The sequence below is a fragment of the Parus major genome, chromosome 3 (genome assembly GCF_001522545.3).
Source record: "Parus major isolate Abel chromosome 3, Parus_major1.1, whole genome shotgun sequence".
In the NCBI taxonomy this organism is placed as follows: Eukaryota; Metazoa; Chordata; class Aves; order Passeriformes; family Paridae; genus Parus; species Parus major.
The window spans coordinates 47612722-47639185 of record NC_031770.1 but is presented as its reverse complement, the minus strand read 5'-3'; the positions used below and the strand labels follow the sequence as shown (position 1 = coordinate 47639185).

Genomic DNA, 26464 nt, shown 5'->3' with positions numbered 1-26464 from the left:
CAGAAACTTAATGGATATTGCCTTTCAGCTTCAAACTCGCTGGGTCCTGGTGAACCCGGAGAAGGAAATGTTGGGAAAGCATGCAAGTCTGTAAAGTTGTAGGTTACTGTAGCATTATCATGGTTTGTTTCCTTGTACCACTTTGCTATTTGTGAAACAGGGAGGTGGTATATGGATTGTGTGACCTGATGAGGTTTGGCTAAACTGTAACAGGACATTGGGTGGCTGGAGCAGAGCTTAGGCTTTCAGACTTGTGGTACGCTGCTCAATTCACTAAGATCTTAATTCGGCATTTTATTCAATTTGTTCTTTCTTGATCACTGGGGAATGGCTTTTAGAACTGAAGTAGCATTATTGCTGCAGGAGATGACATGAGTAGTTTTACTAAAATCACATCTGGAAGAGTAGAAGCAGCTTAAGATTTGAGATGTGATAAAGAACGTATGAGAGCACAAATCAAGTTTTCAAACCCTTCCTAACAAAACTTAAAAAAAATTGTAGCTGATTTAGACTTCTAAGTGTCCAGGTCCCTTTATTGTACAAAAGGTTCAAAAGACAAAGGTAAGTGTTCTTACACAATCACTTTAGGGTGACTAGAAGTTGGCTTATCTATGTACCTCAGTGAAAAACAGAATAAAACTTGCAAGTTATTACGTTCAATATGAAGATAAACAGAACTTCAGGACATGGATTTTGTGAACAGTTCATTTTGTCCTTGGTCTTAGCTATCTGGTAGTGGTTTTACATTTTGAAAAAGATTGGAGTTCCTATTAGTTTGGAGAGAGTTAATACTGTGGTAGGTCTTTAATCTGTTGTGTCTTCCCTCTTCCTCTTGCTGCTTTCAATGTGCCTATCTTAAAGTGTACTATCAAACTGATAGCTTTTTTGAAAAATCATGGTTCTTGATCCTGCAAAGTTCATCTCATTAAGCAGACAAGACTCTGTTTTCCCAGAGATCTAATTCTTTGACATGTAGTAATTTGTTTGCCAGCCTGAGGTACAGGTTTGTGTCTTTTGAGGCAAAAGCACATTGCTTACCTACTGCCAGTGTGCTGTCTGCCAGCAGCTTTTGGAGTTCCCTTATTTTGCTGACCCGTAAGTTTCAGTTGTGGTATTGTAATTGGTACTTGAATGCCAGTCAAGTGTAGCCTCGTAGTATTCATGATAACTTAGTGTTCCCATTCATGTCAACACTTGTATCATGGGCACTTGGTAATTGTACAGCTTACGTGTTTATCAAAGGAAGCACTAAGTTACCACCACTGTTGACTTTCAGTGCAAATACAGGTGAAGGTTTAATGACATAATTTAAATCTCTGTCAGTGGTATTTGTATCACGGAATTTAGATACATTAAAATAATGAAGGTCTTGGGAACAGCTGAAACAGTAATATTTCAGAAGAGAGGACTCGTAGAATGGTATAATGCCTTATTTAGTAAATTTCTAAAATATGTAGCAGTTCTGTTGGCTACTGGGGACTCATACTGAATCCTGATTCCTTGTGATTTTTACAATGCGTTTATGAAATTACTTTTTCTTGTTTTGTTCTGGCACATTGATGTTCAGCTTAAGACTGACACAAATGAGAGCCATTTTTTCTTCCACTTAAAAATTTCTCCTTTTAAGAAATTCTAAACCTGGCTTTATGTCAAGATCTGTACAACTGGATGATGTCCTTGGTTTTTGTACTATTTATTTTAAGTTAATCACTTTGTGCAATGATTTTAATATTTTTTTTCTTTTAATATCAGGAGTAGGTCCTGCTTAGTCTTCCATCCATAGTCCTAGTATTCTTAATACTAAGTAGTTGTAACCTTATAGACTTTTACTTGAAAGATTTGAGAATATTTTTTTTTTTTATTTTTCAATTACTTAGAAGTTTTTCTTTGCTTTGAATTCTATTTTGAGTACCGAGAATAGTGAAAGTAGGTGAAACTATAAATGTGTGTCTGCAAGCATAGAAAACAAAGTGCAAGCATAGAAAACAAAGTGCTTTTAAGGAATGGGTAAAGTTGGATGTGACCACTGGAGGTCATCTAGTGCATCCCCCATGATCAAACAGACCCTGCTAGAGCACATGACTCAGGATTGTATCCAGATACATTTTTCAAAACAGAACCAGAATTGTTTTGTAATAATAATGATGCAGATCTTGTAATATGTGAAAAAGGTCTGTGTTGCAGTTTGCTAAATCAGTTATTTGATTTGTGTTGTACGGAGAGATGTTTACAGCTTGATAGAAATAATTGAAGGCTACTTTATTTGCCAGTTTTGCTAAATGTCTAAGATTTTGTTTCATAAACACCTTAAAAAGTTAGTAATAAAACCTGATTTATGTTTGGGAAAACGGAAACTTAATTTTCTTCTAGGATTGATACTGTATAATAGCAGTGGCTGCTGTTTCCATGTTCACAGTAAGTCTTTAGCCCATCCCACTCAAACCACACAGTGCTCTTAAAAGCAGTGCTGGTGGACAATGGAGGTTAGGTTCTCCATCAAGAAGGCTATAGATCAAACTCGCCCTTTTCTGAAGTATCTGTCACGGATTCTCCAAGAATTTGTCATTTCCTGTTTTATATTATCATGTAAACTCCACAGGAGTTTAACTCTGGAGTTTTGTAAGCCAGGGAACTAAAGAGAGGGTGCAGTTCCAAAGGAAACAATACATTTGTATTTTTGCTTAGTGAGCTATTATTTTATTTTGTGTGATTCATATTATTTAAGCAGGTGTTTGTATTCTACATCCTCTTTAAGCTGCTGCCTGGATTGTACTCTGTATGTGTACAAATAACCTTGTTTGATTTTTTTCACGTAATAATGATAAATGTAACACTTCAAGAGTAGCCAAGTAAAGAGGTAATCCAGCTGGTGTCCAATGTTTTTGGTAACAGTTTCTCCTAGAGGCCCTCCCACTTTCACAACTAGTAACAATGATTTGTAGTCAGTAGCAGCAGATGGACAAAACCTATTTGCATTCTCCAAATCTTGCTCATTAGGGAAAATGATGGAATACTAATTTTTTTTTTTTTTTATCACTTAATGTTCAATTGATAGTATTAGCTTGCCTGTCTTAATTTTTTTAGCATATGCTCTACCTTGTTAAACAGAGCAGATGTTCATCTTCACAGTTGAAAAACATTCTTAACTGGACTTTGTAATGTTGATGTTAGCAGTACAGTTACTAAACTGTAGTGATGCTTATTAATATGGAGAATGGGCTGCAAAATAATTTGCCTGGTGTTCCCTTTTATATGTGTTCCAAATCTGTATAGTAAACTGATGCAGTAAGATTACCCCCACAGCCACCCCTAAATGTCAGATAAAAAGGAAAGTCACCAAAAAAACCAAAAACAACCTTTCAGAAAGAAATCCTGGTGTGTTACTAATGGAGAAGGAGAGAGATCAGGTAGCCTATGTGTCAAAAGCAATGTTAGTAATTGGTAGTTGTTTGTTAGTAATGTCCCCATGTTTTCATAAGGGCTGTTGGTCAAAGTAAATAAGAGTTCACGTGGCAGCCACTGACAAAAAATACTACCATTTTCTTAAACTTTCGTACTTCTCTATCTTTAAAAAGAAAAAAACCAAACAACCAAACAAAAAACAACACCTAAACAAAGGTATAGGTCCAAATTTCTTTTCAATTACCCCCAGTATATGTGCTGCCTAGGATGTGACTGTTTTTATACCTGTTTTCTTACAGACCTGCTCCATGGAAGTATTGGGAGTATAGTCCCAATTTTGTTATTAGTCAAAGGGTTATTAAAAAAAAAAAAAAAAGGTAATTTGGTTTATGCATATTTTAGAGGAGAGGCAGGAGGAGTTGACTTTTGCAATATTGTTTCTTACCTGAGTAGCAAAGTACAAAAACTACTTTTGAATTCTGGCAGTTGAAAATAATTTATTTTTTCCATATGAATACACTGCCAATAATTTCCAGATCAAATAAATGGTGTTGTGGTTAAAAAAAAAAAAAAAAGTGGGGGCGGGGAGAGGAAGGGCATTTTCTGAATTAATTTTATTGACTTTTGTTGATCTGCTCTTTCTGTTGGCAATTCCTGGTAAGAGAAGCAGCACGTCAGATAATGCTGACAGTAAAGTTTGGTTTGGTCAAACTATTTAGAAACTGCAGTTTTATATCATGGCATATAAACAGAAGCATCTCTTCATTTCAACTCAATATTTCATATTGTAATTGGATTTTTTTTTGGCACAACGTATAATTTTCTTAGCTCTTCTGTTTTGTTATTAATGTCTTTGCAGCTAAAGGTAGAAAATGAGATGAAAACAGTTGATGAGAATGTATTAATGGTGTGTTAAAAAGTAAAATGCCAAGACTGTTGAAGTGGGTTAGTGGTGAGTTTATCAAGGAAGCTGTTGTGCAGACAGGAGCGTGATGGTCACGCTGCGATCTGAGAATGTTCTCTGCCTTCAGTTTTTTGTCTTCAGCGGAAGTTACTGTTGCAATGCGAACACAGTACTGGGCAAGTTTAGAAAACAATACCCTTGAGTAACTTTTAAAGGAGAAATGCTACTCTGTGCCATTCCTCAGCAGTCACAGTGTGCTACCAGAATAATTGTAACCAATTTGACAAAGAATATACTGCTAATTCTTGCTATTTTCATATACAGAGTAATGCGCTGGCATTTCCAGGAGTACCATCTACTCTCTCGCTGTAGAAAAACTCATGTGAAGAGACTATTCTTGCAAAATAGTTCTGAAATGATATTTCTTCTCAAACTTGAATTATGCAGACTTTGATTATAATAGAGGCAAAATACTTAAAAGCATAGTTTGAGAGGTTTTTTCACATTCTACAAAAATACCATCCTAAGTTTCAGAATAACAGAATAACCTGTCTTTATTTGCTATAGTACAGACAATAACTAAATTATACAACTGTAGTTAATTTGGGGGAAGTTCACTTATGATGAAATTAAACTCAGTTGTGCATGCTTGTTGTTAGTGTTGGTTGGTGTTATCTTAGTGTTTTGATGGACAATATATAAAGATAATCAGTGTAAGTGTATTCTGTATGAATAGTACTGATCTGCTATAAACACATAATTTTCAGCTCCAAACAAGAACTTTTAAACATAGTTAGTAATCTGAAATATCTTAGTAGCTTAGTGCTGCTCACAGCTATTATTTGGTATATTAGATCTCTGGTTATCTTTCTTGTTTTCTTGGTTTTATTCAATGTGATAATTTTCTTGAACTTTGACTGGAATATATGTGTCAGTCTATCACGGTGGTTTTTAGAAACCTATTTTGAAAATAGGTTTATTCCTGAATTTTTGCAATAGGTCACTAATTAATGTTTCTTCATTTTTGTTTAAGGAGATTATACTGTTCCTTTTTTAGCTGCTGTTTTGTCTTATTAGAAATTGTTGGGTAATAGAAATAATTTCTACTTTTCCTTTGAAATCTCATCTTTAAATTTTTCAGTGTCTCTATGTGACTGGCTTCTTTTTCTGATAAAATAATTCTTAAAAAATACTTCTCTTAGTTTTTCAGGTGTGGTTTATAGTATAGTGCTTTTGCTAGTAAAATTACTTGTAGCTTTTGCCCATGAATGGTTTCCAGGAATGTAACTATCCTGCATCTCTGGTGATCTGGGGTGAATGATTCAACTCTCTTCTCTTTCTTCTGTGCTTCAGGAGAAACAAGTTTGTGTATGGATGTGGTTTGTGAGGAGGGGTAAGGAGTGTTTGTGTTGAAATGTTTTTGTCCTGACTGAGGTCTTGTAGCTGACAGTGAATTTGAAGACTGTGAGTTCTCTGAAGACTCACCAAGTTTAGAGAGTTGAGCAGACTGAGCGTGTGAAGGAAAAATGAGTAGTAATCAGACTTCTAAGTCTGATAAGCAGTGCTTAATGTATCAGTTGGAACTTTCCTAGTCCTTTGTTGCAAAAGAAGTAGGGATGCTTTGCAGGCAAAACATTTTCAGATTTGTAATGCTTCAAAGAACTAAAGTGAATTTCCATGCAGTTATCCAGAAAAAGTTCCTTAGCTTTTTCTCTTAATACATATGTGACTTCTATTTTGTTCTGGTGGAGTTCTTTACCATCAGGAAGTCTAATATTCTTCTTGATTGTTTTTTTTTTTTTTTTATTTCACAGAGACCTAGTGGCCACTGTAAATATACAATGGGATTATTTGTTGCTGTTTCATTGCTATTCTGCTATGCTGACATTTGAAAGAAGAAATAAAGTTTAAACAGCTCGTAAAGTTTGTATTTATTCTCTTCAAACTTTGCTAGTGAAATGTTTGAAACAGTAGTTTTCCCCGTGTGTTTTTTTTTTCCCCTAGTAAATGTTTGAAGAGCACCACAGGTGACTTGTCTGACACTTATCAGCTCAGATGTTTACTGTTCCAGCTTATATTTGAGCCTCATGTGTTTTTTATTCCTCACCACGCAGAGCATACATAAAACTTCCACAGTTTACGGCTTCTAGTGAATTGTAGCTGGCTGACAATTACATCTGTTTTCCTCTTGGATTTTTGATGGAAGGCATTATAGAAGTGAACTTCCAAAACAAAATAATTTCATTTTTTCTATTGCTGAGTAGAAAAAGCTGTCTGATGCTCAAAACAATAAACCAAGTATTTAATCAAAAAACATTAAACACTGAACTACACTGCATAAATGCAGGTTCTGACTCAAAGCAGGTCTGGATTGATGGGGCTACAATGCCACATTAATTTTAATGATCTGGATTTGGTGCTTAGAAACTGTCTTGAGGTTGGATAAAGAGTCCTGGTCCAGACAATGCTTTTCTTTTGTCTGAGCCCTTGGATATTTTCATGTTGTGGTATTTCTGAAGTGCCCTTTTTCACAGCTGGAAGCTTCTGTAGAGAAGATAAGAAACGGTGTCTGTTTGACATCTGTAACTTCAGGCTTTAACCTTAAAACCTCAGTAAAGCTCTGGACAGTGGTGATAGTCTCCCTCAAGCAGCAATGGATTTTTTTTCCTCGTTTCCTTTTTTCTTCTTTTTTTTTCCCCCTATTTTTTTTTTCTCTTTTTAAATTTTCTGTATGGGGTAGTACTGTGATTAGTGGTGATGACCAAGGTTACTTTTTTGGCATATGCATAATTGGCACGTTTTATCTTTTAACGAAACAGCAGCAATTTCACTTCCTTATAAGTGGTTTGTCTGTAAATATGTTGCTGAAGATTCCAGTGAGAGCCAAATTGCTTAAAAAAATGTTCAAAGTGCCTTAGTTTTGTACTTCAACAACAGTCACTTTGTAGGTAATAATTTTGAGGAATTTGACTGTTTTTCTTCAAGCATATCTTTGTGCAGACTTGCTCTTTACATTGCCTTCTCTTTACCATGGTAAAAATGGTGAGAGGAACAGTGGAAATGTGAATGTGTTCTCTTGGCATTTGGGGAGCAGGGCGGTAGTGAAGGAGATGAAGTGCTAAGTGGAAAGGAAAACCTCTACTGTTTCTGCAGCTTTTCCTTTACTATGCAGGAAGTGTACATAAATGCTCAAGTGTCTTTATAAACTCAAACCCCTGAACCTTTCCTTGCTCCTAATAAATCAGAGATCTAACTATAAACCTTCAGTGCGTGGTTTTATTGCATTGGTCTACCTGCATCTTATTGATGCAGAAATATTGGTAGATATTTCTGTTAAGGTGCAGGATTGTGGAAGAAACTTGGAAGTTCGGAGCAGCATAAATACCCTCTCTGTGTCTTTGAGGGGCTTGAAGCAACAGTTTGCTGTATATGGCACTTCAAGTTCCCTTGGAACTGGAATGGTTTCAGTTATGTGAAGTGTGCTGTAATGCATGGATATCTATTATTTTGGATACTTGTAGAGGAAAAGACAGACATTTTCACTGTGGAACTTGCTACTGTATGACTCAATCTTGTAATACTGTTACATGTGTGTTGTAACTCTAGAAATGCTTCCTGTGATTACACAGAGCCTGTATTTTAGGACATTGAGGTAATGCTTTGGATGGGATATGGGCCTAACCTGGGTTTTTCCCACTCTTTCCAGCTTCCTTTCTTCCCTCATTTCGGCTTCATATTTTCATGAAACTTACAGCAAAATATTATCTGAAGACTTCTTTCCCTTCAGTCAAAGTTGATTGAAATAGCTCTTCAGACTCAGATTATTTGTTTGTTCTGCTAGTAAACCAAACATTCTTGTGATACCAGGGTAGATAAGCACTGCCTGAAGTATCAGACATCACTTGGAATCTGACAAGCACTGCAAGTAAAGCGAATAAGATAGGGAGACGCTCTAAAGTAGCAGGAAAAAAAAAATTAAAGTTGCAAGGTAATACCTTCCCTCCATCTCAAAGTACCTACTAGGAAAAACTGCAGGAAAGATGCATAGGGGAGGTACCTTGGACTGTGTTTTTTCTGTTGATGACCTGTTTTCCATCTTGTTGTGGTCTTCAACAGGGCCTTGGGTACCTGGAAATCTTGTAATACATTTTGGATGATCCCCTTCCCAGTTCTAAGAAAAACCCTTGGGCTTCTGAAACTCACAGTTTGTGCAAAACACTAGCTCTGTATTTATACTCCTGCAGGAACTCCTGAGCACTGTCCAGTGGTGCATTTCCTGGGGCCAAGGAAAGGACACATTTGAAATCCTAAAGTACACTGAGAAAGAAGCAAACTGCAGATCTAATTTTGCACCTGTGACAAATTTTAAGAGAAGAATTAAGATGGAATGGATAGGTTTATTTTTAAGGCTATGCTTTACAACTTAATAATATTGAAGACACATGCTTTAATGTCAGTTTTTAAAATGACATTTTAGGTTTTGTGAGTGAAGTGACCACTTCTCTTCTGACACTTAAAAAAAATTAGGCTGAATAATGCAAAACATTTACAATTGATGTTGAGCTAGTGCATTAACTTTTAAAAATAAATTACTGTTGTGCATTTGAGGAGAATTAAGGTTGCATAAGCAACTTCTAGGGACAATGTCAACCTTTTAATAGTCTGTGTCAAGTAGGATTTCTGGTAAATACAAAACATAAAAAAATATTACTTTGTACAACACTGGTATGCAGCTATTTTTGTGGTGTGAAGTGGAGCTCTGTGTAATTGCAGAAATACCTCAACTAAATAGCTAAGTAAAATTATAGCCATTTCCCCAAAACAGTAATTTCTTTTAATGTTTTGGCATGTATTTTTTCCATGTTTCATGAAAAGCATGAAAAAATGCAAGGCACTCTAATGTGCAGGCATTGGTTTTGCATATTTAAAATAAGAGTTCTAGCTCCATGGTGCCCCTTGTTTATGTGAGGACATAGTTTCTTCTCTTGATTTTTGTGGAATAGTGCCATCTACTGAATTGTACCTTGATGTTCATTTGTGGTAGTAATTTTGAGCAAACCTATAAAATGGTCACTAGTGTTTCAATGGTAGTGAAATAATAAGTTTCTCAGTCCTTTGGTGATTATCAAAACTAAAAATTATGCTGAAGTGGAACCTGAGGAGGCTTAAGGTAAGATAAAGTGAAAAAACACTGTCTTAGTGTTACAAAATACTTAAAGTAGCAATTAAAGGATAGCTGTGATTTCTCACACTTGAGGCTAATTTTAACATTTTTTTAATGTCATTTTGAATGAGAATATTTAAGAAGTCTCTACTTGTGCTTTGGCAGATGAGGGAAACTTTGTTCCAAGGCCCATTTATTCCATTATGTTTGAATTACTAGGATTTAGAGCTAGTGCTAGCTGAAATACTTGGAAATGAATAGCAGCTTTTTGTGATGCTGTGCCTGTGAACATCACTTGTAGTATTTGGAAAATCTTTCAGCTTGTGACTGCTATGAGACTGGGGACAGATTGTCATATCAATTTGGTATAGACAGAAGAGGTAAACTTGTACCTGCCATCTGGATTTGGCATCTAAGTTTCTCTATCTTGCCTATGCCGTGGAAGTGTTGGGACTTCTAATCCTTAGCGATTACTGCTTCAACATGTGACTTTGTTGATTACTTCAAAAAGCTGTGTAAGCATAAATGTGGTATACCTGTGTCACTGTATTGATAAAATCACACAACTTTTCTTCAGAAAGATGTTTGGAAGAGGAAGTTATTTCCATCATTAGTACGATGCAAAACGGTGTGGGAAGTAGAAGGATAGATTAAACCTCATCCACAAGTCGCATGTTAAAGGGCTGTGTCCAAAGGAAGGATCTGATATCAGTACTGAGAGAGAAACTACAGCAGAGTCTAGGGAGAAATTCATAGATGTGACCAAGTTTTATTTTAATATGAGATCTTTAAGACCACTTCCTATGCTTAGGTCACCTGCTTTTTCTGCTGCCTTTACCAAAGCAAGTGAGTAGAAGTGTCTTCATGAAGAGTGGTAACAGTATCTGTTGTCTTATTCTAAATAACCCTGTAATGGTGTAAAGGGTTAATGAGGTACAAGTAAAATTGGCTCAGGAGACTACACTCACTGCTACAAAGTTTGTGGGGAGGGGTTTGGAGAATGGGCTTGTGTGTGAACGAAGTTGAGATGGAATATCTTGTGATTTCAGCTGCTCTTCTGTCACTTCTATCCAATGGTTGGTCACTTGGAAATAACTGAAGAGAATTTGCTTGTCAGACAAGAGTTAAGGGAACTATTTTAGATCATGCTGTGTGAATGAAGAGAGATTTCTGGACCTAGCAAAATGCTTTACAGTCAGAAATAGGTGTTGACAGACAGTAATTGATTGTGCAAGGATTGGCTGTGTTCTTTGAAAATGTTGAATTGTCCTTTTATTAGATAATATCCAAGGTTACTTATGCTTTCATAAGCTAAATTAAGTAAGTATACAAATTCACTTAGCATCTAGTTCTAGAACAATTACACTTGTTAATGCTGCTCTTGGCAATGTTTGTACAAAATATGGAGAGTCTGGGAAGAGACATCATTTTTATTTCAAGTATACTTCAGTTCTAGGAGCATAGAATGCCCCTGGCCTTTATTTTTGGCTAGGAAGCTATGCATGTAAAGAGGAAAAGCCTGATATTATGATGTAGCATGTAATAACATGTTGAAATTTGACTTGGAAACTAAACTGGATTAAATGGATAACAGGTGAGCAGGACTTGGAAGCGTGCAACAGAATACAAATGTTTTTCCTGTGAATTTTGATGAAGTTCTTCCAAAAAATGTAATTATTTACACTTATATATGCAGTCTTTGGAAAAAATTTACTGAATTAGCAGTTACCATCCATTTCACTGCATCCTGTGTAGTTGTAGAAACCAGTATTTATAAGAGTTTCCTACCCTTGTATTCTAGTGTTCTCCTTCTCTTCCATCCCACTCAGAAAAAGTACTGGATTAGTCACCTTCTTTGCATTATTAGTGCTGAAATACAGGTCTTAGACTAAAGGGGTACAACCTGTATCAGAAAGCAAAGTGAGTAAAATCAAGGAAAACCTGTAGCCTTTTTAGTAGTTTTTTTTTTCTTTTAGCCTAAATTGATGCTTTTACCTCTTCATTCAATAGCATGCTTTGCCATCTGTGAATTGTGCATGTAGAAACTTATCATTAAAACCAATCTTGCTTCTTGTTTAATTTTAAATCATGTTTTTTTGTTTTGTTTTTTTTAATCCTGTTTGCATTTGTACTGCTCTATTACATCTTGTTCCAATGAACAATTGCCCCTCACTGGCAGCTCTGAGAAAATTCTACCAAATACAGCCTTTACAGAAAATTTGCTGGCACTTTTTGTAGCTGCTTGGAAAATGCTGTGTTTGTGCATATTTATGTAAGCAACTTTGAAGTTTAAGAAGTGCTTTGACCCCTGTCTGTTGTTGTTAAAAAGTTGATTGTACTTAAGTTACTGCTCTCTACCTGTTCCCTGACAGTTTACACAAACTGCTTCAGGCATTGTTTAATTATAAAATACAAAACTCATGCAAATTGAGGCAAAAAAGGGTGGGTTTGTGTTTTAAAATGGCTACAGCCACTTTATACAAAAAAACAGTTAAAACTCAGCAAAAATTTTTACTGGGATCTGTAGACTTTGGCATTTTTCAAAACAGAGCTCCTTTTTATCAGTCTGAGATTTTCTTTGCAAGTTAACATGAAATCATTTGGCTTCTAGTGTTTAAAGGAGCTGTTCTAAAAACAAAGTGAATACTTAAGGAAGCTGATCTGTACTTATGTAGGAATGAACATTGTTGGTAGCTGATTTAGACATTGAAAAATTCAACTTCCAGTCAATTGTTTAGTCACCATTTCACTGGAAGTTCTAAAGCTGCAATAGTAAACAGCAGTATTGTTAATTTACTGTTAAATTACTATGATATTTGTAATAGGATTTAACATCAATTTTTTAAATGTTGTACCTTTTCTTGCCCTCGTTCCTTGTCCTCCCACCACCACCAAAAGGACTAATTATATGTTGTCTTGTTTGGTAGTGCATTGATGTGAAAGGTCAAAGTGCATTTTCTAGGCAGTGTCTGACTAATAGTTTCTGACTTTTTAATAACTCCCTCTTGCTAAATAAGTGTGAAACAGATTGTTCTTTGAGATGGTTGCTGTAGATTATGTATGTGAAAGTAACAGTACTCATTAGATTTGATGAGATACAGTGGTGCATTTTTATTTTTTTTTAATGATTCAGGGTCTGATTAAGTGGAAAACTGCTACACGTACATGACTGTAGTAAAATATTCAGGTATATTATGCAGTCCTGGAGAGCTGTATGCTGGAATACATAAGAATACATTGAGTAATCTACTGGTTTTAGTGTTTTGTATGGAATTCAAATCCACGGTTTGTGTCTTTATCTAGACAATGGCTATTGGCTTTGTCTAGCTAATGGCTATAGATAATTTGTCAAAATTGTCAAATGTTTAAGTAGTGTTAGGTGTTACAGCTCTAATTTTGAGAAGTATCGAGGAGTGAATATTAAAAGCTGCTACAGTTTCAGATTTGTCTTTATACTCTTGAGCTGTTGTAACAGTGGCAAATCTGATACCTGGTCTGTCTTTGCTGTACTATCAAGACTTCTTATAACGATGTAATTAAAAAAGATTCCAACATCTGTGTGATGAAAGTTTAGAAAATAATTTAAATTATTTATGTTTTTGTATACGTCAGGATAACTACTAGCCTCCTGAGCTGAAAGACTGGGACAGGAAGCAGAATAGACCACCTGGAATTCAGGAGGAAGTAGTTAGTGACCTTCTGAGCCATTTGGGCACTCATATATCTGTAGGACTGGGTGGGATTCATCCAAGTGTACTGAGGGAGCTGGCGGAAGAGCTCACAAAGCTGCTCTCCATCGTTTGTCATCAGTCCTGGCTACCCAGGAAGGTCGACTAGAGGTTAGCCAATGTGGCGTCCATCCATAAAAAGGTCCGGAAGAGGGATCTGGGGAATTACAGGCCTGTTAGCCTGACCTTGCTGTCCAGGAAGGTTAATGGAATAGGTTATCTTGACTATGATCATGCTTACAGGAGAGCCAAGGGGTCAGGCCCAGCCAGTATGGGTTTAGGAAAAGGGGTGACTTACCTCCTGCGTGAGGGGCAGGGCTGTGGATGGTGTCTACCTGAACTTCAGTAAAGCCTTTGACTCTGTTTCCCACAGCATTCTTCTGGAGAAACTGGCTGCCTGGGACAGATGTACTCTTTGCTGGGTTAAAAACTGCCTGGATGGACAGACTAGAGGGTGGTGGTGAATGGTGTCATATGCAGTTGGTGTTCAATCACAAGTGCTCAGGGCTCAGTGGTGGGGCCAGTTCTGTATAATATCTTTACTCATGATCTGGGTGAGGGGATTGGGTCATCCTCAGTTTGCAGATGACACTAATTTGGATGGGAATGTTGATCTGGTGGACATAAGGGTGAGAAGGATCTGGACAGGCTGGATCGATGTACTGAGGCCAGTGTTATGAGGTTCAACAAGGCCGAGTGCTGGGGCCTACACTTCAGTCACAGCAGCCCCGTGCAATGCTAAAGGCTTGAGGAAAAGTGTCTGGAAAGCTGCCCAATGGAAAAGGACTTGGGGGTGCTTTTTGATAGCCAAGTGAACATGAGCCAGTGTGTGCTCAGGTGGGCAAGAAGGCCAGTGCCATCCTGGCCTGTATCAGACACAGCGTGGCCAGCAGGAGCAGGGCAGGGATTGTCCCCCTGTACTTGGCATTGCTGAGACCACACCTCAAGTGCTGTGTCCAGTTCTGGGCCCCTCATTGCAATAAGACACTGGAGAGTGCTGGGGAAGGCCTGGAGCACAAATGCTATAAGGAGCTCTGAGGGAGCTGGGAGTGTTTAGCCTGGAGAAAAGGAGGCTCAGGGGTGACCCTGCTACTCTCTACAAATGCCTGCATGGAGGCTGCAACCAGGTGAGGTCAGCCTCTTCTCCCTGGCTGCTGATAGCAGGACAAGAGAACTGAGCTTCAAGTTGTGCCAGGGGAGGTTTAGTTTGGATATCTGAAAGAATTCTCTTATGGAAAAGGTTGTTAAACATTGGAGTGGACTGGCCAGGAAGGTGGTAGAGTAACCATGCCTGGAGGTGTTCAGGAAAAGACTGGACATGGCACTTAGTGCCATTCTCTAGCTGATAAGGTGGTGATTAGTCAAAGGCCAGACTTGATTAACTTAGAGGTCTTCTTAAATCTAAATGATTCTGTGATTTTTTTGACAACTGCCTTATGCTAAGGGTTGAATTGATAGGTACAGATTTTGGACTGTCTTGTATGTCAGTTGTGTCAGCCACAGGTGAAGAATGCCCCAGTAGTCCCTAGGTCTGCTGACAGTAACTAAAGAATTTAAAAAAAAAATAAAAAAAATTAGAAAGACTGGTCTTCTCTGACTTTCATAACCGTTCTGGTATTAATTTTCTCTTTCAAATGTGATTTCTATGGGCAGATGTGCACTGAATTGCTACTATGCAGCTAAGCTGTAAATAATAGTAATAACTTTAAAAACAGAGTATTTTGAGGAGACAACTTGCATATTGCTAAATGAGATGCTTGAAATGTAAGCTTAGATCTGAAGCTTGTTGGAAAAAATACATTTTGGAAACGTTGCTTTTTCTCTTAAATTAAAGTGAATTTAATCTTATGTGATATTAAATTAAGGTCATACTGTGATTTCCTTGTGTATTACCTGCACTTCTAGCAGTTATGAAAATGAGCACTAATGCTAGGACATGAGCATGTTATCTTTTTCTTCTCTCAGGCACAGCTGTTGTCCCTTGTTTTTACAAAAAATATGCAGTAAAGACAATGAAATAGTAGTGTTTTCTTGGGTTAATTTCCAAATGGCAGTGGGGAACATAGAAGCAATATTCAAAGGTACAGCTTGGAAGCTATTAATTTATCCAATTTGTTAATATTTGGAATCATGGATGAAGCAGGAATTGAAGGAGCAGGGATGGGTCTTTGATTAGAAAACTGCTCCGAGCAGAGTATTTCCTCTAGAGCCACCCTAGGTCTTTGGCAGAGAGTTTTTCCTGTCTACAAAATTAAAATGCTTTGCTCAGCTTGTCATTATTCATTACGATTTTTGCCTGTTTTGGGAACAACGATGCAGTAGATGATCACTGCTTAGTACAGTGAGCTCTCTTGCCTAAAGCACACATACACAAGTGCAGCAGATTTGGGCAAACTGCATTCCCTGGGCTGCTGCCTGTTTTGTGTGATTGAGAAATGCTTCACATGTACTGAAACAGGCATGTTTTGTCCTTCTACAGTCAGTCTTTGTGACGTGCTTTTTCAATTCAGCATACCCTGCAAAACTGGGAGGCTTTACATTGCTTTAGAAAAGAGGATTAATGCTGGTTAGGAGGATGATATTAATTTGAGTAGAATAATTTTAGCTACTAGGTGAAAAAGTGAAGATGACATAATCCTTGAGTAAGAGAACTAAATAGGACTAGCTGTAAGGACTATTTTTATTTTTTTTTAATGACAGTGAGCACTATAGAAGAGGCCAGACTAATTTCACATCTGGATGTGAGGTTTACACTAATTTGTCAGAGAGAGATTTTCTCTAAATATTTAAAACTTGTGTAATCTTACTCCCAGTGCTGCATATTTACTGATTTCTGGAAAAATGGTTCAGGTGTCCTGGAAAATGTAGAAGAATTTTTTGTTTAAGGAAACATTAAAATATTCTTAATAATGAAATTTTTACCGACTAGTTGTAATAGTGCTTCCAGAAACATTATCATCATAAGTGCTTGCAGAAAGCATCTGCAGAGTAGAATTTGAAGGAAGAAGCAACTTCAACAGTCCATGAATGTAGGTTTTGCTGGGTTATATTCCTCTTGTGAAGCAAAGTAGTTGTGGAGTCTCAATTCCAAATAAACTTTGGGCTTATGAACAAGGTTTGCATTTAATTATGTTGGAAAATGTTGTTCTGGGGAGGGGCTGGGAAAAATCTTTTATTAGAAAACTACCTGTGTCAGTGCAGATAAACAAGTTTTAAAATTCAATTCCTGTAAGCCTTTGAATTTCACATTTGAAAATTGTTTTCATCTACTTCTGCAAATAATTATTAATTCAAGCAAATGCAGATGCATGAGCAAGGCTGAAGGCAATCAGCTCTGAAATTCATGTTTTTCCTTGTGGATTTTTCAATCTGGCAATTTGTGTAGTCAATCCATAGTTAATGTAAAAGCAACTACTTTACATTAAAAGTATTCTGAGTTTGTGTAGGAAGGTATCGTTCATGGGGACAACACCCCCTCCACTCTTTTTTTTTTTTTTTTTTTTTTAAGCTATAAATTGACTGGAATATAGATTACTTGTTTGTTAAAAAAACCTTAATGATAAAAATGTAAAATAAAAGCAAAAAAGCAGGTGAGGCTCGCTGACTCTTGAAGTCCTTCCAAGGCAGAAGGAAATTAAATTACTCTGGCGAAGAAAGCTGGTATTAAGTTTGATGGATTATTCAACATCTGTCTAGTGTATATCTCAACACTTAGCTGGATGTTATGCAGATTCATTAGTCTAGAAGAATGTGATTCAAGTTTAAAAGTTAAAATATAGCAGTGTGTTGAAGCAGACTTCTCCCTGCTGTTCTACATTTTATTTTACTTAGAGGCTTAGAGGCTGAGAAGATGTGTTTGAGTTTTGATTTGCATGCACCCTAATAGTCTTTTCAGCCTTTCAACTGCCTGTAGCGTGAATGCACATGTTTTTTAAGAATGCGCATATTATCCGCTTTGGTTTTGTTCAGCTATTTCTCAGTAAATTGAAAGCTGGCAGAATGAGTGAGAATTGTACTGTTTTATTAATTTTTAGCATATGCCGAGAGAAAAAATAGTACATCTATTCTCTGTTTTGCATACAGCTTTGGAATAATTTCTTTTCTTCTGAAAGCTAAGATACTTCTTTAAAACAAGAAGTGTTCAGCCCTGACAAATTATAGTCCAGAAGCCCTGGGCGTACAATGATGATGAAATACTGACCAGTTTGCTTAATTCCTCTCTTATTTCTGCTCAGTCTCTTAGATGTTGGAGAACTTAATTTTTGTATCAAAAGCAGGTACATAGCCACATTTAAAATACAGAATGTTTGCAACTAATACTTAACCATGGAGAAGTGAAAGAATCTGTTTTGCTGCTGCTTCTATCGGTATTCATTATGGAAGGATAGGACTGATTTATGTGTGAGAATGAAAATGAGCAAGCTTTTGGTATCTCATAACTGGTGTGAATCCAGGAAGTCTTGTTACAGAGATCCTGAGAATTTACATTATACATTATTTCCCATTGACTCCTCCATATTTTGACTACTGATCTTCTCATCTCTGTCACAGCAGATTTTTTTTAAAGTGCCTTGCGTTATTCAGCTCTTTTCATCCTTAAGTAATGTTTAAATGGAGAGAAAGATCCTTTGGCATTTGAAAAATGTAATAATTTGTTTATGATGGTTATTTAGATTAACTTCCTTTAATTCTAGTCCTGATATTTAACATTGTTAACATAATTACTTCATCATTCTTCAAGTTATTCCTTAATGGTACCAATTCCAGCTTTGGTCGGCCAGGAGTTGAATGCTACTGTCAACATGACAGTGGAGCTGCAGTAATCCAACTTCAGTTCCTGATTAATGAGGTTAGTAAAATGATTTATGTGTAGTTCATAGAAGATATGGAACATATTTTCTTTAATTTTTCATGATGCAAACATTAAAATTACCAGATATAAGTGATCTATCACAAAGAGCGAACTGTAATAACAACTATAAAAAAATTGACTTTTTTAGTTTTGGAAAATGTTTGACTAACTTCTAAAAAGGTCTTTAGAGATAAAGTACTCTTTTGCTATAAAAAATAATTAGGAATATCTTTTCATGTACTTGAATGTTGCAAGTTATCTCTGGAATTTGTGAAGTACTTTTTCAATAATACTACCAGTTTCAGTAGGTAGTTAATTTTATTTTGATAGAGTTACTGTCTTAGACATGAACTGAATAAAGTTGCCTCAGTTTCAGATGTGTGTTTCTAAGGATGTAGCAGCTGAGATTTGACAGGAGTGCTGTTCTTGAGCTAGGGACAGATTTTTAGAGGGATCTCGCTAGCTTTGTCAGCACCCAGATATTAGCAGTTCATTGCTTGATTTCTCTGCAGAAATGTGCATGAGGAAACTGATGGGCACACACTGGAAAAAACTCCTCCATCATCTCTCATTATAGCACTGAACAAAATATGAGTGAGCTGAACAAGATGTGATCACATCAGTTATCTCACTCCTACTGCTTAGAACTTATCTGTACTATGGTGCTGATGGAGACGCTTATACATTTTTTTCATCCTGGTAATAAATATGTAAGATATTTCCACTGTGATGCTACACTGTTCCTAGGGTTATGAAAACAAGTTGACTAAAATGTTTTTGTTCTCCTAGGGAGCTCTTGTGAGTGCCTTGGCTGATGACACCTTACACCTGTGGAACTTGCGCCAGAAGAGACCAGCTATACTTCATTCACTCAAATTTAACCGGGAACGGTAGGGATTGGTTATTACTGCAGTGCCCCTGAGCATCACACTCATGCTATTGTAAGATCAGATCTTATTGATGCAGTCCAAGTCATAACTTGGTACATAATTGACACTGGGCTTACACTGGGTTTGAATTTCAATCTGTTAGGCCCCACAGTAGTTGGGAATAAGACACACTAGTGACCTAAACTGAGATGCCTTTTCTATCACTTTATGTGTTTCATTGCTGAACATCAATTTTAATATCTTTAAAATGTGGAGGGATAGAATAATTTGAATGTATGTCTATAGAGGAATTTTGGAGCAGGTGTGTGCACCAACAAGAGAACCAGGAAAACTGGTTCAATTTTTTTACCTGAAATTTTTTCTCCCTTGATGGCAAACCAGAATTCTGCAGTGTTAGAGCACTTGTTTGTATCAGAGTAGCTGAAAACCACTTGCATTTTAATAAAAAATTTTTCTACTCAAGTAATATAATTATAAGCAAGCTAGAGAGACATTTAAGATTAAATTACCAGAAGTCAATTGACTAAATTTCTGAAAAACATGTCCTTTGTTTTTAAAGCAAGTATTCCTTCCCTTTTAGGAGGTATTCCTTCTTTTCCAGCATATGTAAAGTGTCAGCTGGGGTGCTGTGTTCACTTTTGAACAATATGCATTAGAGATGGACTACTTGGGGAGCTCAGAGGATACTAGCAAGAACACAGAATAATCTGTGACTTGTATTTCTTTTGAATAGGGAAGGAGGTAATAAATTTTAAGTAATAAATAGCAACAGAAAAAGTTAAATACATAATACCTTCTAATGTAGTGTCATGCAAATGCTAAACAAACTGTTGGGTAGGTGAAAGTTTTAAAGAGCAGTAGTTTTAAAGAGCAGCTTATGAACAAATTCATCAGGAGCAACATAAATGCAGATTACTGGAGTTTCTTTGTATAGAGGATTAAGTGATTTTAAGTCCTTTTTGAAATTATTTCTATGATCACCATGTATAAGATCTTAACCAGGGTGTGTAGGAATAGGACAAGGGGTAATGACTTTAAAGTGAAAGAGGGTAGATTTAGATTGATATTTGAAATATCAATCTAAATATTGATATTTAATATTGAAAGATTAATAATATTGATATTGAAAGAAATTCTTCACTGTGAGGGTGGCGAAATGCTGTAACTGCTTTCCCAGAGAAGTAGTGGGTGCCTCATTCCTGGTAGTGTTCTAGAACAGGTTGGATGGGGCTTTGCTCAACTATCTACTGAAAGATGTCCCTGCCTGCAGCAGGTGAGTTGGACTAAGTGATCTTTAATGACCCCTTCAGGCCTGGACAATTCTGTGATTCTGAACTGTTATACAGAAAACAGAAAGCTTTGTTAACTGAGGTGAATTCTCTGCCCCAAAGGAGCAGCAGTGTTCCTTTATGCAGTATAAAAGTCTTTAAATGGAGAGAAATGCAGTTTACAGCCACTAGTTTAATGAGGATTGTCCATGTGTAAGAGATACAGTAGTGTGTCCAAACTGAATTTTCTATTTCTCCCTTCCTCTTTTTTAGTGACTCTTCTCTTACTTGTAGTATCTACTTAAGTGTTGGTGTAAAATTAGGGTTTGTATTCTCAAACCACACTTAACCATGGGCTTTAAAGCTAATGCTTTAAAACAGGTATTTGACGAGATGATTCTGATTGTGTGCAAATCTGTTGTAGGCTGGCTTAGAGTTTTAGATGCGTGGATATCTTTGGTTAAGCCAAGTGAAAGTTTTAAAACATAGTTTTTGTGTAAATATAGTAATGTCAGTAGCAAAACCCATCAAAGGAAGTTGAGTGGAGTTAGAAAGGAGTCTTGGTCACTGATGTTGCCTTAGTGGCTGATTTAGTTACTAATCCTGTCTTGCCAAGGTGTAAGTAATGAGAGCACCACAGTTACTATAGTGGTGTAGGCATAGCTTGAGGCAATGGCTTATTCTTCTAGCAATTTTAATTTTAAAATATCTATTATAATAACATATATAAGTAGCCAGAACATTTAAGATTCACGGATCTTTACCTTGTCATAGCCACTTAGGTCATGCTGGATGACTGTTAACTGTTTTCAAACATTCTGTTTTCTTTTGCCTAGTTTATAAAATACAACTCTATAAAATAACATGTAATTTCATTATCATGTAAATATTTTGATTTGAACTGCAAAAAATTCACTGTTGAATATTTCTAAATAGGGGCCTTTATAACACTCAGTTCATCACACCTAATAATTTTAATATGCTATATGAGTCGGAAGTAAATGGGCTTTTCCTAGGTTGGTTTTATGCTCTATATTAACAACTAAATTTATTGAGGAGAGTGTTCATGATATAAATTAGTTAAGCACAGTCTGTTCTTTCAGACATTTCTGGAAATGTGTCAGATGGTTTTGCAGTTTAAAACTTTGGTGGTTTTAATCCTACCCTATAGTCCATGTCCACTTCCTGCACTTGCTTAGTACTGTGGTGTGTTCTTTCTAAAGGAAAAGTGCTTCTCTATCTCCACTTGACCCCCCTTCTCCAGCCAAAACCTGTTCTTTCTCATGGTGTGTTAATACCAATAGTCCTTGGATTTACCAGCAATTCTTATCTGTTAGTAATAACAGTCCTTGGCTGGCTGCACAGCCATCCAGTTTTCTGTGTTTGAGACATACACATTAGCCTCTTATCTTATGGGAATCGAGAGCTCAAAGGGATCTCACTGTGGACTGCTGTTTATAGGGTTGTTAGACAATGGGCTTTAATACACAATAGCCCCTTATAATACAGAGCTCAAAAGAGTTTCACTTTGGACCACTATTTATAGGGTAGCAAGAGAGTGGGCTTTAGTTGTAGTAATTTTCCATCCTGGCCAATTTGAGTTGGTAACTTTCTTTGACTGTTCAACAACAAAAATACTATTCCACTTGGGTTGTTATTCAGACAAGAAATATAAATTTCCAAGGCTTTTTTTTAAAAGCAGATGTTCATTAGACACCTGTTAGTTCCTGGGAACAGACAGTGTTTCTGATAAGCTCAAGGGGAATTTAGTCCAAGTGCAGTTCATCATGGCCACGGCATAATGAGCATTTCTCAGGTCAGAGAAGTTGGTGTCCTGGGTGACACAGGCATGCAGCACCACAACTGATACCATGACTAAAAGTCAGCTCCTCTCAGCCTCCACATTCTCAAGTCACAAGCATGAAATTGATATAAACCTAATTAATAACAATTTTAAACTACTTTATGTCGTGAGATTAAGATCTGTTCATAAGGATAACTAACTTCTCAAACAGGATTTATTTCAAGTATTTTGTGTACTGCAACACAGTCTTATAAGTGTCTTCTCTAATGATACTTTGTGAGTTTGTGAAGGGAGATTAAGTATCTTGGAACTCATTATATGACTGAAACAATGATTGTAGTGGCATCAATATTTGCTCTAGGATTTTTGAGGTGAAGGTTTAAAATTATTTAACTGATTTGGTTTACCTGTAAATGTGCTGAAATTACAGAAAAGGAGTATTTGTGTCCTATTTAACAAGAATTAAACTTTAGTCTGTCACAGGCAAATTTTTATTCAGTTTTTGTTTCTAAATAACAAATTCATATGAAAGGTTTAGATTTGAACTAAAAAGTTGTCTGAAGCATAGAAAGATGGCTAGTATTTAGCTGACCACATGAAAGGATTTTCTTAGTCTTGAAGCCTGTTCATTAACTGTGTTTAAAAAAAAATGAATTACAGCAAGTGATAAGGCTATGGCTTCATTATGAGCTTTAAATCTGTAAATTATTTCAGAATGCAGTCTCTAGTATATGACAGGAAAGTGATGTGAATTCTTGCTTTCCTACTCATGACTTTTAAGAACAGGGAGTGGTGAGAAAGAGCTGATTCTTTTAAATATAGTTCTGTGCCATTACAGGCTTTGTTCTGATACATGGAAAATGTCTTTGGGTAACTTGCATAATCTTAGATTTGAGCAAAACATTTCTTTAAAAGCAATGGCCAAGAGTCGTGAAAGATGCTACTTACAGTTGAATCATTAAATTAGTTAAGAATCTGTAGATAAAAAATTGACCATTAATGGATTCATAGCTCTTGACCTCCTTTTGTAACAGTGATAGTAATTTGAAGCAAATCTTTTGAAGTGGGAATTAGTGAGGTTTTAGATGTATAAGAAATAAGTTAGTTGAAATTACTGATGACTGAGATGTCAAAAGCTCAGTGCAAAACAATCTAGCTCAAGTTTTCTATCGTTTTGTTTGCTGCATTTGTGGAGGTTTTGCAGCTGCTCTATGTTCCAAACAAGAGTTAGGAGATAGTAAACCAATGTCATGCTTGGCCACTGTTCCTTGATTGTGGGAAGCAGTGTGCAGGGACCAGGACAAAAATGCATAATGATGGGAGGCAATTGCTTGTGTGACTTGTCATGCAGGTTAAAAGGGTCTAAATGCTATCTCTTTTCAGAATGCATAATTCAGTGTGTGAACTTAGAGAACTATGAAACCTGAAATACTAAGATGTCTTCAGTGGATCATTATGTAGTTCCTTTGTCATCTACATATTGATGTATAAGTACCTTAAACACAATATTGTTGTGTGTTAACAATCAGATGCAAGATTCAAGTCAGGTTTGCTTTAACTCAGTTATAAATGTTACACTAGGCTAACTCTGAAATAAGTGTAGTTAAAACATCATATTGGAGTAAATACTGAAAGCATGTTGTGAGATAGATACATACGTACGTACGTACCCAATTTGGTTTCAGTTTCCTGCTATGCAGAAACTGTTAAACTTGATGCTGATCTAAGGTGTGAAAAGTCAAACGTGCATCACTAACCAGCCAGGGACTTTCACAGATCCTCTTTTGAGAGGGTGGAGTGACAGACTAACTTGATTTTAAAAAGTGGCATGGGATGACAAATTTGAGGCCCCTTTGCCAGCCAAAGCAAACCAACTTTGTATACAGTATGAAAAATTTGTTTCATTATCCAAGACTTACATCCTTCCTGAGATGACATGCCCTGTTCTAATGCCAAAAAAAAGTTTGTCTTTATGGTAAGTTACAAAGCAAGAATGGCATAAAAATAGAATTGAGTGTTTTGTGCGAGTGCTCTGCATATCGATCCCTGAGTGCCTTGATAGCAGTTTAATTTTTAATATGTCAGCTTCTGTGTGGTGGGATTTAAATAGTTTTCTTCAACATGAAACTGCATAATTCAGTGTTACAAAATTATGCTTCAAATGTTTTTGGCTTTCTATCCTGCTGTAAACATCAGCTTTGGCGTTGTGTTTGGAACACTGTCTGCAGAGAGTGGAAAATCCCACTTGTATTTACTTATTAATAATAAGATTTTAAAATTCTATTGGCACATATGTTACCTTATTAGATACTGCAACTGTGTACTCGGCCTGTGCCATAGCAGACTTGAGAGTTTTCTTTCACCTTGAGTTTATAAACTGACCAATTCTGCCACTTTGTGGATAGCAGAAGGACATACAGGTTGTCTTGCCTGTGAGAGCAGGTGATGATAGACATTGTTTATAGGGTCTTGGTTCATTTTTCAAACATAACTATGTTTTTGGTTTGGGGTTTGTTTTCTTCACACTTTTTAAAGTGAATTCAGAGCGAGAGGAAGTAATTACTGGGTCTGCATGCCTTCATGTAAAACCTTTAACCTTGTGAGCTTAAAATTTTAACTCAGTGATGATTCACTAGGGCATGTAATTAGAAGGAGTTTGATCTTTTTTCAAGAAACTAGGAGAAGAGAACGTATTGACTGTCTGGATTTGTTATGTACGTGAATGTTTCTTTGAAAGGATCAAATTTCTTTGAAAAGTGTTTCCTTGAGGCCATGCTTACATGAAAGTTACACATGTCAGTGTGGCTGATGGAAGTGGAGTTGCATCACCTGCCTTCTGCTGCCTTTAGCATTCAGACAGAGCCAAAATGCCGAGTCCTGTCACTCAGAAATTTCAAATTTCAGAGAAACAGTTTCTAAATTGCCTCAGTTGCCCTTGTAGCTATACTTTTCACACTGACTTTCACAGTGATATGAGGCATATAATGGCCAACTGCCAAGTTCTTGAGAAGAATTTGACCTCTAGTCTTTAAGTTCTGTCTAAATGACAGCCTTCTCCATCAGTGATAGGAATAATTTTTCTGTCTCATGTGGTAGGGCTACATCTCTGATTTGGCCATTTTTTTTCTGCAGTTTGAGTTTGACACTCCCCACGTGCCTTTTGAGGCAACTAATTTGAAAACTAACAGCATTTTTCAGTATTGAAAGAATCCATACACAACACTCAAAAAATCTGAAACTTTCTTAACAGCCAATGAAATACCCTGCACTATATATTTGCGAGCTCTTGGTGTGTCTGACATGCCAGTGGCCTGGTTACTTTTTGTGTTGTCCCAAGATACTTGAGTATCTTGCTCTGACACCTGCTTACTCCATCTTGACACCACTGGTGTCTATCACAACTCAGATACTGTGCACAGGCTCTTCTCAGCTGCCTGGAGAGGCAGCCATTCAAGTCAGTGTATTTGGGGAAGCACCATTTGGAGTGCTGTTGAAGAATATAAATGGAATTGAAGTACCTGGTTCAGTTCTTATGATATACTGCATTTACCCACCTGTTCTTTTAGTAGAACATTTTTGGGATGCATTGAACAGGATTTCTTCCTCTGCCTTCTTGTCTTTGAGGCCTTTTTTTGTACAGGTAGATATTCTAAGCTTATTGAAGTTATCAGATGTGGAAAAAAACACTTTTGCAGCAGGTGGTAGCATAGCTGCTGCTCGCTTCCAACAGTATGTCATTTTGACACTGGCTTTTGACTTTTTTAGCCCATGGAGGACTTTGACAAGAGTCCATGGATGTGGTGTCTACACTAATAGCAGAATTAAACATTTCAGCTTCCGAATTTTGTGTGTTGCTGTCTTATACATGCAAGTTTGAGGATACAGATGTGCAGAATACACCTTGATAGCTTAATCTTTTGCTTTATTTTGCCTATACAATAATGATCTGAGCAGCTGTGTGCTAACAGTCACTGCAGACCTATAATGATAGCCTGAGGCACTAGAAATATTTTAGTGACTTAACAATAAAACCTGTTATCAGTGTTTGTCATACTTCAAAGTATTTGTCACTGTGCTTTGTTAAAGCAGTGAAAAATTCTGAAGAATATATAATGCTTCATAATGCAGTAGACTAGGAAAAGGTAAAGATTTAGAAGGATTTCTGCTGTCAAAATAATACAGTCAAGTTAACAGCCTGCCATTTTTCCTTAATATTTCCTCTTAAAAACTAATTCTTTGAACAATTTATTAATTTAATAAGTTGTGTTCTTTAATATTTCTGTAATTAAATTTCTGTAGGGAATATTATCACTTGCTGCATTAATTGCTTTGATATATGTTGTGAAACAACAGCAATTAAGATTTTTTTTTAATAGCTTTGACAGATTATCAGAAGATACACGGTCTGCAGTTAAGAAACGGAATCTTTTCAGCAGGTTTTAAAAAAACTTA

At 36.5% G+C, this 26464-nt stretch overlaps 1 protein-coding gene across 7 annotated transcripts in view; it reads left to right on the top strand.

Moving 5' to 3' along the window:
• STXBP5 (syntaxin binding protein 5) overlaps positions 1–26464 on the top strand; it is a 105153-nt gene that overhangs the window by 9371 nt on the left and 69318 nt on the right. For all 7 annotated transcript variants that reach the window (XM_015621631.2, XM_015621638.2, XM_015621636.2 and 4 more), the window contains exons 3-4: positions 17966–18047; positions 18840–18940. In XM_015621631.2, the coding sequence (XP_015477117.1) occupies positions 17966–18047; positions 18840–18940 (183 nt within the window). The remainder of the gene's footprint in view (positions 1–17965; positions 18048–18839; positions 18941–26464) is intronic.